The 14,343-nt window shown below is 37.8% G+C and overlaps 2 protein-coding genes across 2 annotated transcripts; one reads left to right on the forward strand and one right to left on the reverse strand.

The window, feature by feature from the left end:
- Positions 1 to 7,615: 7,615 nt before the first annotated feature.
- On the reverse strand, positions 7,616 to 9,011 carry LOC134648604 (uncharacterized). Its single transcript, XM_063503081.1, has one exon. The coding sequence runs from the start codon at positions 8,968 to 8,970 to the stop codon at positions 7,819 to 7,821; it is 1,152 nt and encodes a 383-aa protein (XP_063359151.1). The 5' UTR covers positions 8,971 to 9,011; the 3' UTR covers positions 7,616 to 7,818.
- A 2,784-nt stretch (positions 9,012 to 11,795) lies between these two features.
- On the forward strand, positions 11,796 to 14,343 carry LOC134649192 (sesquipedalian-1-like). The gene is made up of 4 exons (XM_063503909.1): positions 11,796 to 12,173; positions 12,688 to 12,876; positions 13,532 to 13,669; positions 14,186 to 14,343. Exons 1-4 carry the CDS (start codon positions 11,972 to 11,974, stop codon positions 14,341 to 14,343), a joined length of 687 nt encoding a protein of 228 aa, XP_063359979.1. The 5' UTR covers positions 11,796 to 11,971.

Here is a 14,343-nt window from a genome sequence, read left to right on the forward strand (position 1 = left end):
ATTATAAAGTTGCGAGTGATCATTACTCTTGCACATAGCACATGAACTTCCGTTGTCATGCCCTTGCGTGCTAACATACGCTTGGGGCGTGCGAGGGAGGGGAGCTCGCACGCTGCTAGTGTTGGCAGTTTCAGCCTTAGTTGGCGTTCGTTGCGATGTCCGATATAAAATCTTCACTTGTTCCCTAACGAAACAAATGAATTCGCCATATGTAGGCATTGTAGAAGAATTCCGAATAGACATCTCGAAATTCTTTGTGGTATCTGAATCTAATAACTTAAGACCCAGGTGAATGAAAATAAAGTCACTTAAGTTTTCGAGCTTGAGTTGTCTTATTGCTGAAATAGTAGCAGCAAACGAATCAATTATTTTTTCTAAATTAGATGCCGAAGGACCGTTGATGTTGACAGGTTTCATCGAAAACAGCTGGTTTAAATATGACGTAGCTAATGCGCGTTTATCATCATATTTCGCGATCAATGCTTCCCAAACTGTGTTGTAATTTTCTGCGGCAGGTATAACTCCCGCACAGATCGACTTTGCCTTTCCTGTCAAATGACTAAACAAATAATGAACACGCTCAGAATCCGTAAGTTTTTTATTCTCATGTATGACACGCTTAAATGTTTCATAGAAGAATGGGAAGTTTTGAATATCTCCATCGAAAGAAGGAAGTTCAATCCGAGGGATTTTAATGGAGTCGTCCTTACATGAATGGCTCGAATCCCTGGATGTCGAAGGGCTCGGAGCAGGTGCATCAATTTTTGAAATTTGACATTTGATTACGCAGTAGAGATCTTCAAACGCATTCATTGCGTTGTAGTTGACGATGTACTCCGGGTCCAACTCCAAGTTCAGAAGATTGACTTCATCCATCAACTCTATAAATTCTTTTCTCAGTTGATCGACCAATCGAGCTTGCGCGATGAACTGCGAGAAAGCCTTCTTGTCACTGCTTAACTTTGGAATCATGTCATAAATATTTTGTAAACGCATGAAACATTGAGCACGTTTTGCTTCCGCGAGCTTAAGTCGCGTTGCCATGGTTACCTAGTTATTACTATGACAGCACGAAAAAATATGAACAATTTGTGCTAAGATGCACAAATAATTATAAATTATATTCAACTTGTATAATACCTTAATGCAAGTCGAAGGAAAATGAAGTAAATACGAACGTTCCGCTTGTATAATACCTTAATACAAGTGTAACCTTCGCAATAGGTTAATTACAGTTTATGAAAAACTGAGGCTTTTAGGAATAATTTACCCGTAGCTTTCAGTTTAGTAGAGTGTATTTAGTAACTTAAAATACACTGAAATTATATACTTAACGAATATGGTGTGCAAAAATGTTCCGTGAAAATTATGTCACAATATGACAGTTACAAAATACGAAATTTATTTGTAACGCATTTATAAGGTAGCGTGATGAATAATCCCACACGCTACGCGTAAATGAAATATGAAATAAAAATAACAGACAATAAGAATAAATTAATTTACTGACCGTACTTTGAAATAGAATTATGACGGGAACATTTTTTTGAAAATTAAGAAACCGAAAGGAAATCCGAAATTATATTTTGTACCTACGCGATTCAGTGAGCAACAAGGTTATTATGTAATATTTTTAAAGGTAAATTTGGAAACCGGTTCAAAGGCCAAAAAATGGGGATGCGGAAAAACTTACATGCACTGGTTCTGCGTTTTCCTCCTTATAGAGTCTCCAGTCTCCACTGATTCGGCGGCACTTTATTTTGTTGTATGTATACTTAATTATAGGGATCCCTTTGGTTTCATTTTCTTCAACACACAATATATCGAATCGAGTTTTATTTTACATGTATTGACGTGACATGTGACATTTTTTTCTCTTTTTATTATCGCCTTGCCGTCTATATTGAAAACCCGACAAGGAGGTCAGAATTCATAGGTTAAGTATTTAATACGTGGCGCAAACATTCCCCCGGCCTTGAAAGGAATAGCTTTCAAAAAGTTATTTAAAATAAATCATTTACTACATAATAGCATCCTTATTGCTCAGAGAAAACTAAATTGACATAAACATATGAAGCCTCCATAACTTGAGAGAGATAACTAAATACTAATAGAAATATGAAATTATATTATTGAGAAGGCAAAGGACATAATTTGACCAAAGGTCTTTTAAGTGTGCCTGATTTTGTTTTAACCAAAGCAACTCTGGCAATACCGTCCTTGCCTGGAAAGAGTTGAGTTATAAGACCTAACGGCCAATGTAGAGGCATAACATTATCTTGAAGGATGACTACAACAGTTCCTTCCTTAATAGGCTGAGAAGGAGTATTCCATTTTTGTCTGGTTTGCAACGTGTGCAAATACTCATCGCGCCACCTCTTCCAAAATGATTGCGTTAAGCGATCTAATAATTGATATCTTTGCAAAAGATGATCAGATGTTACCTCCGCAACAGACGCAGCTGGAAGATATTTCAATGGAGTAACATTAAGAAAATGAGCTGGCGTCAATGCGGAAGGTTCAGCTGGATCAGAGCTTAACACGGATAGCGGTCTAGAATTTAATAAATATCTTCAGCTTTTTTCTCGTCTGGACTATGAATCACTCCTCCATCCAAATCTTCAATTTCCCAGAATTTTTGCATTAAATTTCCGACATCAACCGAAGTAAAATACCCAGCTGCTGAGTAGGAAGCGTTAACTGCGGGAGCATCGCCTAGTATGATGTACCCCAGTGTAGTTTCTAAAGCGTCAGGCAAACCAGGCTCGTTTTCAATTTTATCTGACATTAACAATTTGGTGAATAACTTAACACCAAGAAGTACATCAATTTCACCTGGAATCGCCCAAGAGTCATCTGCTAGATGTAAATTATCAAACAGATCAGTTGCAGATTGATCAATATGACAGGTCGGTAAATCAGGCGTGATCTCATCTAAAACAAGCGCTTCGATAGTATATTGATGTTTAGGATCATATCTTGACCTAAATGTTAAGTTGACAGTTCCTCGGATGGGTTGTGTTATCGTTGTTCCACCTAATCCATTTATTGACGTCACTGGGCTGCTGTGTACAGGAAGACCTAAATTCTTGCAGCACTTCAATGTAACGTAATGTTTCTGTGATCCTGGATCCAGTAGACATCTCAAAACCTTGTCCTTGCCGTTACGCCCACTAGCGAGTACCTGAGCAGTGGCGAGAATTTCCGTCAAGGGTGATGTAGTCTGTCCCGATGCCGAATGAGTACATACAGAGGCACCGTTGTCCTTTACGGATGAACTTGTGCTAGCTTCACTATCATCCTTAGATGAAGACTTGGACTCGTTGTTATTCATTGCAGGTTTTGAGTTTTCGAAGTGTAACGTTGTATGATGTTTGCCTTTACATTTACGACAAGTTTTCTTCGAGGAACATTTCGATGCAGTATGATGCGTGTTCAGACAATTAGTGCACGCATGAGTTTCCTTAACGAAATTAAATTTTTCGTTAGGCGTGAGTTTCATGACATTATTGCAATTATAAAGTTGCGAGTGATCATTACTCTTGCACATAGCACATGAACTTCCGTTGTCATGCCCTTGCGTGCTAACATACGCTTGGGGCGTGCGAGGGAGGGGAGCTCGCACGCTGCTAGTGTTGGCAGCGGAGCCGCTTTCAGCCTTAGTTGGCGTTCGTTGCGATGTCCGATATAAAATCTTCACTTGTTCCCTAACGAAACAAATGAATTCGTCATATGTAGGCATTGTAGAAGAATTCCGAATAGACATCTCGAAATTCTTTGTGGTATCTGAATCTAATAACTTAAGACCCAGGTGAATGAAAATAAAGTCACTTAAGTTTTCGAGCTTGAGTTGTCTTATTGCTGAAATAGTAGCAGCAAACGAATCAATTATTTTTTCTAAATTAGATGCCGAAGGACCGTTGATGTTGACAGGTTTCATCGAAAACAGCTGGTTTAAATATGACGTAGCTAATGCGCGTTTATCATCATATTTCGCGATCAATGCTTCCCAAACTGTGTTGTAATTTTCTGCGGCAGGTATAACTCCCGCACAGATCGACTTTGCCTTTCCTGTCAAATGACTAAACAAATAATGAACACGCTCAGAATCCGTAAGTTTTTTATTCTCATGTATGACACGCTTAAATGTTTCATAGAAGAATGGGAAGTTTTGAATATCTCCATCGAAAGAAGGAAGTTCAATCCGAGGGATTTTAATGGAGTCGTCCTTACATGAATGGCTCGAATCCCTGGATGCCGAGAGGCTCGGAACAGGTGCATCAATTTTCGAAATTTGACATTTGATTACGCAGTAGAGATCTTCAAACGCATTCATTGCGCTGTAGTTGACGATGTACTCCGGGTCCAACTCCAAGTTCAGAAGATTGACTTCATCCATCAACTCTATAAATTCTTTTCTCAGTTGATCGACCAATCGAGCTTGCGCGATGAACTGCGAGAAAACCTTCTTGTCACTGCTTAACTTTGGAATCATGTCATAAATATTTTGTAAACGCATGAAACATTGAGCACGTTTTGCTTCCGCGAGCTTAAGTCGCGTTGCCATGGTTACCTAGTTATTACTATGACAGCACGAAAAAATATGAACAATTGTGCTAAGATGCACAAATAATGATAAATTATATTCAACTTGTATAATACCTTAATGCAAGTCGAAGGAAAATGAAGTAAATACGAACGTTCCGCTTGTATAATACCTTAATACAAGTGTAACCTTCGCAATAGGTTAATTACAGTTTATGAAAAACTGAGGCTTTCAGGAATAATTTACCCGTAGCTTTCAGTTTAGTAGAGTGTATTTAGTAACTTAAAATACACTGAAATTATATACTTAACGAATATGGTGTGCAAAAATGTTCCGTGAAAATTATGTCACAATATGACAGTTACAAAATACGAAATTTATTTGTAACGCATTTATAAGGTAGCGTGATGAATAATCCCACACGCTACGCGTAAATGAAATATGAAATAAAAATAACAGACAATAAAAATAAATTAGTTTACTGACCGTACTTTGAAATAAAATTATGACGGGAACATTTTTTTGAAAATTAAGAAACCGAAAGGAAATCCGAAATTATATTTTGTACCTACGCGATTCAGTGAGCAACAAGGTTATTATGTAATATTTTTAAAGGTAAATTTGGAAACCGGTTCAAAGGCCAAAAAATGGGGATGCGGAAAAACTTACATGCACTGGTTCTGCGTTTTCCTCCTTATAGAGTCTCCAGTCTCCACTGATTCGGCGGCACTTTATTTTGTTGTATGTATACTTAATTATAGGGATCCCTTTGGTTTCATTTTCTTCAACACACAATATATCGAATCGAGTTTTATTTTACATGTATTGATGTGACATGTGACATTTTTTTTTTTTTTATTATCGCCTTGCCGTCTATATTGAAAACCCGACAAGGAGGTCAGAATTCATAGGTTAAGTATTTAATACGTGGCGCAAACAGTATCAATATGAGTTTTCCAGGAAAGATCATAATCAAGAAATAGGCCAACGTATTTGACAAAAGACTGAGCAGGAATAACTTTAGAATTGTATAAAATTTGAGGAGAATGTAAGCCATTTTGAGAAAAGAGAATTACAGAAGATTTGGAAACATTAACCTCAAGTTTTAGGAAATTTGTTAATATGTTATGAATATTACGTAGACAACTGTTCATAATAGATTCACCAATTTTTATGTCTTTACAATTTACATATAACACCAAATCATCAGCGTAAAATAAGTGCTTAACAGAAGCCGGAATTTGTTTCATGAAACAAACCAAACTTAGAATGAATATAAGAGGAGATAATACAGAACCTTGAGGAGTACCCTTTGTAGAAACTTTAGAACCTATTAACGAAGATCTAACTTTTAGAGTTATATATCGATTATTAAGAAAATTGAATAACCAACGTAAAATATGTCCAGGAAACCCTAATAAAGACAAACTTTTAATAAGGTATGAGTGATCTATGTTATCAAACGCCCCTTTGATGTCTAAAAAAACCGCCAAAGTATATTGGTTAGAACGAAAATTGTTCTTAACATCCCCAATTAAACAACTTAAGTTATCTATTGTGCTTTTACCTTTTCGAAAACCATATTGAGTACTTGGAATGACTTTGCTATTTTCAGAAAACCACTCTAGTCTATTTTTTAACATGGTTTCAAAAACTTTCGCAAAGCAAGATGTTAAGGAAATAGGCCTATATGACTCAACACAATTAGAATCCTTATAAGGTTTTAGTATCGGAACGACATGTTGCGTTTTCCACGTTGGGGGAATACAATGACTCTGCCACAAATTATTAAATATTTTACACAGTATTTCCTTAGCATGAAGAGGTAAGTTTTTAATCACTTTGTAAGAAATTAAATCAGGACCAGGTGCAGTTTCTTTTTTATTTTCTAATGCAGCTAAAAACTCACTAATAGAAAATGGGTTGACCATCCATTGAGCTTCCGGGCGGCCACGATTCTCAAAGTACTCATTAAGGTCACTATTTGATACATGATTATTGTCAGAAGCAATTTTGTCTAAAAACAATGTCGCATTGTCAGGATTTTGAAAGAAATTGGGGGATGAAGAAACGGAATTAAGTTTTGCATGTTTAAATCTTCGTATATAATCCCAAATTATTTTACTCGATGTCATGCGATTAAAGGAGGAACAAAGATTCAACCAACTCACGCGTTTAATTTCAAATAATGTTCTTTTCTTTAAAGCATCTAGTTTTTTGTATATAATGAAATTTTCCATAGAAGGATATTGTTTGTAAGATCGTAAGGCAATTTTAGCTTGTAACACTACACGGTCACATTCATCATTCCACCACTGGGTAGCTTTTAAGCATTTATTCTTATGATGGTAACATTTTTTAGCAAATGTCATTAATATGTCATGTAAAATACTCAAATACTTTGTATAGTTTTCTAGAGGGTTTTCTACAAATTGAAAAACTTCAAATTTATCATCACATAACTTGTTAAACTTACACCAGTCAATCTTTTTAAAATTTACCTTAGCTAGAGAATTATCATCTTGTTGAGGATTAGATAAGTTATTACTGTTATTAGAATAACATGTAGGAGTGGGCGAGTCAAAAACTACACTAATGAGCAAAGGGAAGTGATTACTACTAAGAAGATCATCAAGAACAGATACCGAACAACTAGAACTAAGAGCTCGGGATGCGAATACCAAATCCAAAACATTACCTTGTTGGCCAAATGGAGCGAAAGTGGTAATAGTGCCATCATTCAAACAAATTAAATCAGAATTCTCCACATAAGCATGAAGAGCTTTACCCCTTCCATCATTGACTCTTGAACTCCAAGATGAGTGATGTGCGTTGAAGTCACCTATTATCAGACGATTATTACTTACAAATTTTGAACACGAATCTTTCAATGAATCTATAGTAAACTTACCATTCGGAGGTGGAGGAGCATATACACATAACATATCTAGAGAAAAATTATTAATGTTAATATTAATTAATATATTTTGAAAATGGTACTGTGATAAAGTGTTGACAATATTGAACTTGTATTTGGAACGAATTGCAATTGCAACACCGCCATGCGGATGGTTAGAGTCTCTTCTAATTACAGTAAACCCGGGCAATTTAATAATTTTGCTCGGGGTCAGCCAAGTTTCATTAAATAGTATGATGTCAACACTCTCGTCACAGCCATGCAAAAAATGTACAAGTTGACCCAGTTTTGGAAATAGACTTCTGGAGTTCCAATGAAGTATTTTTAATTGTTTGATACCCAACCTGTCCATAGTTTAAGTAGTAAAACTTGTTACAAGCACCTCTTTAATCATTTGGGAGGATATTGGCATAGGACCGGAGGAAGAATTTTTGACTTCTTTTTTCTTCATTAATTCTAAAATTGTTTTGGTGATTGCATTAAGAACAATATCAGAATTAATAATGTCAGCAATCATAGCACGTCCGTGAGGTGTTTTAGCAGGAGTTTTTGGAATCTTACTATTTAGATTATTACTGCTATTAGGTGCTACAGCTACTGCAGCTGCAGTTGCATAAGAGAATTTGCCATTTATCTTGTTCTTAATTTGTGCATTTTTTTCTGCCTTAACTGGACAGGTATAAGAAACTGCCGAATGGGGTCCACTACAGTTTGAGCACTTGAAGTCTGCTGGTGTGGTACATTCCTTGTAAAAATGTCCCGCCGAACAAATGGAACATACTTGAGTGCTTTTACAAGCTCCGCTGCCATGTCCGAACTTATAACACCTGAAGCACTGTAGCAAGGGTCTGATGTATTCCTGAACAGGCATCCAGATATGATCGTAGATTACATGGTCGGGTCTAGACGAGGTCATAAATGTAACCAGGACAGTTGGGAGTGGTTTGTATTGCCCATTGTCCTGTTTTTTCGTAAAGCGCTTTACACCAAGAATCATACAACTCGCTTTCAAGTCCTCGAGCAATGTCTCTTCACTTAGATCCACAGGAGCACGAATAATTCCTTGGCACTCTATGCTGTCATATGGGATTGTTGCCTTCCAAGTATTTGCTTGTAGTACTGGTTTGTTTAGCAAAAATGCATTTGCATCTTTGGCACATCCGAAATAAACTTTGACAAAAAAGTTACCCGCCGCCTTTACATATTGCACCCCAGTAATCTCTTTTAATATTCCATTAACTTTGAGGATGTCCATGGGGACTTTATGAGCCAGTTCATTAGAAGCAGATTGTAGCAGTACGGGGTACTCTCTTTTAGTCAAATCTTCATATATGGGGTTGTGGTCTTTGAAGAGACCGCGACGACTTTGTATGTATGTCATTTTTTGCTTACATGATGTGACTTCTGTATCGGAAACATCTTTATTTCTCCTTTTTGTTGTAGTTTTGGCGGCATCTGTTTCCATGGGGGAGGGGCCGCCGCCCGCACCCCCGCGTCCTGGGCTCATTCAATGAATATAATCACAAATTCAATTAACAGCAATTATTGATAATTAATAAGGAAAAATATGTTGGTTTTGTCAATAAAAAAGGACTTTAAACACTATAATTGAAATATTTTCAGTAAATCCGCCTTGTTTTATCGGTTTCCCGCCCTTTTTCCTGTCATAATGACTGATCACAACAGAATAAAGCTTGGCATTCATTGCCTCGCCTGTACAAATCTTACGTTACGTCAAAGAGTAGTAGGGTCTGGCTAATGAAAGTTGAGCCTGAGATAACGCGGGAATTTCAATAAAAACCGCACCTGGCAATAAAATTACTATGAAATTAAATGACAGCTTGAAACTGACAGCTTATTTGATAGGAAAAAAAGTTGCCATATAAAAAGTTTTAAATAAATCTCAGGCTCAACTTTCATTAGCCAGACTCTATAATCAAAGTATAATATAGAGTCTGTGCGGAAAGAGAAGAGGCGTGGAATGTATGGGGCCCAATACAATCCACGACTCTTCTCTTTCCGTTACCTATTTTTATAAAGTGTCCTGAAAAGTCCATGTCCATTGACATACATATCTAAGGAAGTAAGGACTGGCTTTGCGGACAATAATAATGGGGCATGACAGGGGCCAGTACAGCTACAGCGGTGTGAAATCGCTACAACGCGATTGGTAGATGAGTTCGCAACACGCGCGCGATTGGTTGACGAGTTCGCATTACGCGCGCTATTGGTCGCAATTAGTTGCGTTAGACTGCACGATTGGCTGGAATTCGTGAGTAACACCGCTGAACTTGTACCATTTTTAGTGCCCCATTAGCTGTCCTTAGATATTATACGTCAATGGCATAAGCATAAGTTGCATTCTCGCGCGCGAGTCCATATATACTTGAAGTCGCGCTAGATGTATGGAGTCGCGCGCGAGAATGCAACTCATGCTAGCAGCTCTGAAGAATCTTCAACAAATTATGAATGAAATGAAATTTGACATCCTAGGATCCAAAAGGTCTCTTAATATAATATGAATACGTACCTAGCTGAAACTGTAACAAATTACCGTCATTTTTGTCCCGATCATAATAAAAATGGATGTATGAGAATCTAAATGACCCTAATATAAATTCGTAGTTGACATTTTTTGTGTTAATTAGTTTAAAATATAAATCTCTCACACGATTTCTACATTTTCTACACCGCCGGCTGAGAATTTTAGCAAAATCGTTTTTTAATGATTTCTAAAATAACAAAAAATATGCTATAATTGACACATCTGTTTTTGAAAAAACATATTCCTTTTTCAAAAATGTGCCATATCGTCATTTTACTATAGAATAATTACACTCTCATGTTAACAGAAAATGATCACAAAAGTGTGACATATCCAAAACTTTTTTGTCATATTAATATCATAATATACATTGTACGTTGAACATTTACTCATCATAAACGGATATGGCAATAATAAAAGTGCTTTTATTTCATGATTATATTCATATGATTCATTCATATGATTATATTCATAATATTAGTATAGTACTATAAATAGTAAACATTAATGCCTAAATGATAAATAAGTTCAATATTTCCTAAATGTAAAACATTTCGAAAAATATTTTTTTTTGCTTATTTTCGCTCTTCTGTAAACTAATGTAAGTGCGTATGGCACAAACGTATTCTCATCCAGCGACACGTCAAAGACGAACCCAAATATGTAGATTCCGTATATATAAAAAGATCCTTCACAGCAATCGAGTTACGAAAAAAGTGCTTTTTAGACAATGTTTTAAAAAAACGTAAAAAACAATACACTCCTTTTTTTGGGCAGTCGTGTAAAAAAGAAGTATTCATTTCTTGGAGAAAAAAAATTGAAGAACCGATAGCCGGCCGTTTGTGTAATAATTCTATCTGTAGTGCAAATGTAGGAGTAATGTCCTATATATTATACTACTCTTTCGAGTAAGTGTAAGACGAGTGACGCTCGAGTTGGGCGTGCAGCGGGGCGGGGCGTGCGGCGTGCATGTTAAACAAATGCAAACGTATAGTAGCGGCCTTAGTGCACGCGCTAGACATGGGTAACTCAGGAGTGATAGATAAAACAGATATATATCTTTCTCGTTTCATGAATCACTCTTCTTGTCTTTACGAATCCGAATGTATCAGTATATCCGTACCTCTCACTCCCTCGGCAACGATTTACTAAAGCAAAAGCGATAAGCGATGTCTCAGTCGCGCGACTCGCGCGTCGACCGAAGTAACATGAACGAGCGACAGCGGTTGTTCGGGCGGATTCGGAGTTTCGGACGCATCATTCGCTTCGCTATTCCGCGGGAACGAGAAGTCTGTCTCTCTCTCATTCATAAGATGATGCAAAGTCAGCAAGTGCCGATACAGTTGTGAGCGGGGCAACTGATACGCACGGATATAAATATATAAAAGAGTGATACATATCCCAGTGATAAAAAGATATATATCAATCTTTTCCCTCTACTGACACATTTCGCCCATGTCTAGCACGCGCGCTGCTCAAATCCCTTGGGAGCTCGACGCCACGCTGCACGCCCGCTGAACGCTCCGCTTCGCACGTCCACTCAGGCCTTACACTAACGGCTCAAAACTTGTCAAAAACCGATGAAAACCGCGGGAAGCTCCTTCTAACCTATTGTATGTCTATATGCAGGATAATGAATGGCTTGCTTTAAACATACTACATTATCTAGATATAGGTAACACAGTAACATCGAAACATGGTAACATCGGTATTCAAATGTCAAAATTGACAACTTTTATTTTATTTGTGGTTTTGTGGTGGTAAACGTAATTTTGCCAATATTTTCCTTTCTAAAAACATTATTATCAACATTGTCGACTATTGTGACTTCATAAACTAACCGCTGGTCCAACCGTGCACAACAAACATTACAAATGATGTATTTGCATAATTAAATCGCTCGAAAGCGGTACCGTGGGCGTAAAAGCGTGTCCTATACTAATCAGCGTAATAAGTGTTGAAAATGAAGATTAACGAGAAGAATTTGTGTGCGTTCGCGTCGTCGGCAACGCCGGTGGACCGGGAGGGCTGGCTGGACATGCGAGAGGTGGGCAAGAGCTATACGCGGCGCTGGTTCACGCTCAAAGGGAATCTATTGTTTTACTTCGATAAGAACGGGGACAAGGAGCCAGCAGGCGTTATTGTGCTTGAAGGATGCACTATTGGTATGTAACAAACTTACTTTCACAGTATATTCATACTCTTGTACTGGACTGTACTGTAGCCATGGTAACCAATGCAATACAAATATTGTAGGTACTCTGTTACCTCATAAAAAAACAGTTTTATCTCTGGGGGTTAGCACCCCTAAGTTTCTAAGATCCTGGTTACACATTGAGTTGTGGGAAAGTCCAATCTGTGGCTTTGCTGAAAAGGGGAGATAGGATAAAAGTCTTAATATGGAATTTATTTCCTTTTTCACTTATCTCTAGCTAGAGCCACAAAAGTGTATCTTTACATAATCATTATGTTGTTACCACACACTACATTAATCCAATTTCCTATTTAGTGCAACAAAAAATCTATTTATAGGTAAATATAAAATCTAACAAAATTTCACAAGAATCGGTTGAAAAGAGCTATCTGTAGAGAAGAACATCGGGACATACAAAATATTTTTTCCCAAGCTGAAACGGCGACGCTTGCTTCGGTCAATAAAAATAAATATCTTATCCTCAGAGCTAACAGAAGAGGAGGAAGCCTACAGCTTCAAGATTGTCTTCCAGTGTGCTGGCGGACGGACATTCTACCTGTGCACCAACTCGCAGGCCTCCATGGAGGCGTGGATGAAAGCCCTGGCCTGCGCCAGCTATGACTACATGAAGCTCATGGTGGCGGAGCTGCAGAGGCAGCTAGATGAAGCTGAGGGTATGAGGAGATCAATAATTTACGCTTCTAGCATTTCTAATTAAAAATTTCTTATAATATTTTTGTAAGGTGCCCCTTTTCTACGCAAGTTGAATTCTTTAAGCATCTAGTGTTTGGTAGGAACAACGAATGTTGAACGTTGAACATCAAACACTTATATGTCGGATTGCTTGTTTAATGGTTAATGTTGATCGCTGGAACAACCGTGCACAACAAACATTACGAATGATGTATCATTCATTTTCATAATACGAATCAGTGTAACTAAGTGTTGAAAATGAAGATTCACTTTAAAACTCTCCTTTGAATGTGTGGCCTAAGGATGGACGTCACATGTTTGATCCTGGCTAGTGTCAATTTATTGTAACTTATAAACTGGCGACTTTCGGGCGGGCGAATATTTCGCTCAGCGACTAAGTCTGGCAATACAGCGGAAAAACGCAGCAAGCGTCCTGGGGACGATGCCCCAGGCAACTTTAGGTTTAATTTGTAATTTATCTTAGTATATATTAATAAATAACGACAGACAGTAACTTATAAATATTACGGAAATATTATTATTAGTTACGTCTAGTTTCCCCTTTGGGTTGTGGCAGTTGCTATTGTAAAAAGTTGGGTACAATTGGAAACCACAAACATTCCCTGTCGTCCACAGCGGAGGCAGCAGCAGAGGCCGCAGCGTTAGTGACCACTCCAACAGAAGAACCTCGGGCGCCGCCGCGGGGACAGAGATACAACCCCTTCAACAAGCTCCCAGAGAACGAGCCTAAGGCTGTACCGGGCAGCAGGCACCGTGAGTACATTTGGCATGGTAACATTTGAATAACTAAGCATATTTTCTTAGATACTTGTACAGATATAGTTAACACTAACAGAGAGGGACGCATAGGTGGTAAGCTTCGCTGGGATCGCTTCGTATGGTGTTTCACCGAACCCGAATTTACTGACCATTTTAATGCAAATAGGGTATTTGACTACTAGTCAAATCAGTTTCTTTTTCGCTACTATGGAATTTATATGAAACACTAGCATGTGACGACACAAACAAATAACCTACTCTTTATAGTTTTATACGGGTTTTAAAATGGAAATTGTGTCTAAAAATAACTGCTGTCTACGTTTTTCTATTAATCTTTTGGTGCTATTTCATGCATGGTGTAAAATAATTTATTTTAAATACAGTCAAATACCCTATTGTTGTCCTCGTGATTGTAACACAAGCCTGTAATTGTTAAGTCATGATCCTAACTATACCAGTCCACATTTTTCTAATATTAATTTGGTTTGTAAAGCATTGTTCGATTTGCAGATAAAGAGAACCTCCGACCAGACATGTCCCGTAAGAAGGTCCCTTTCCGCGACATACACACCGCCTTTGGCCGCAAGATCCTCTTGGACCGCAGCGAGTGGCGCGCCACGCTCGCTAAGCGACAGAAAACTGTGGAATCACCGCTTATACAGCTGTAG

This window comes from Cydia amplana, chromosome 6, assembly GCF_948474715.1.
Source record: "Cydia amplana chromosome 6, ilCydAmpl1.1, whole genome shotgun sequence".
NCBI classification, from domain to species: domain Eukaryota; kingdom Metazoa; phylum Arthropoda; class Insecta; order Lepidoptera; family Tortricidae; genus Cydia; species Cydia amplana.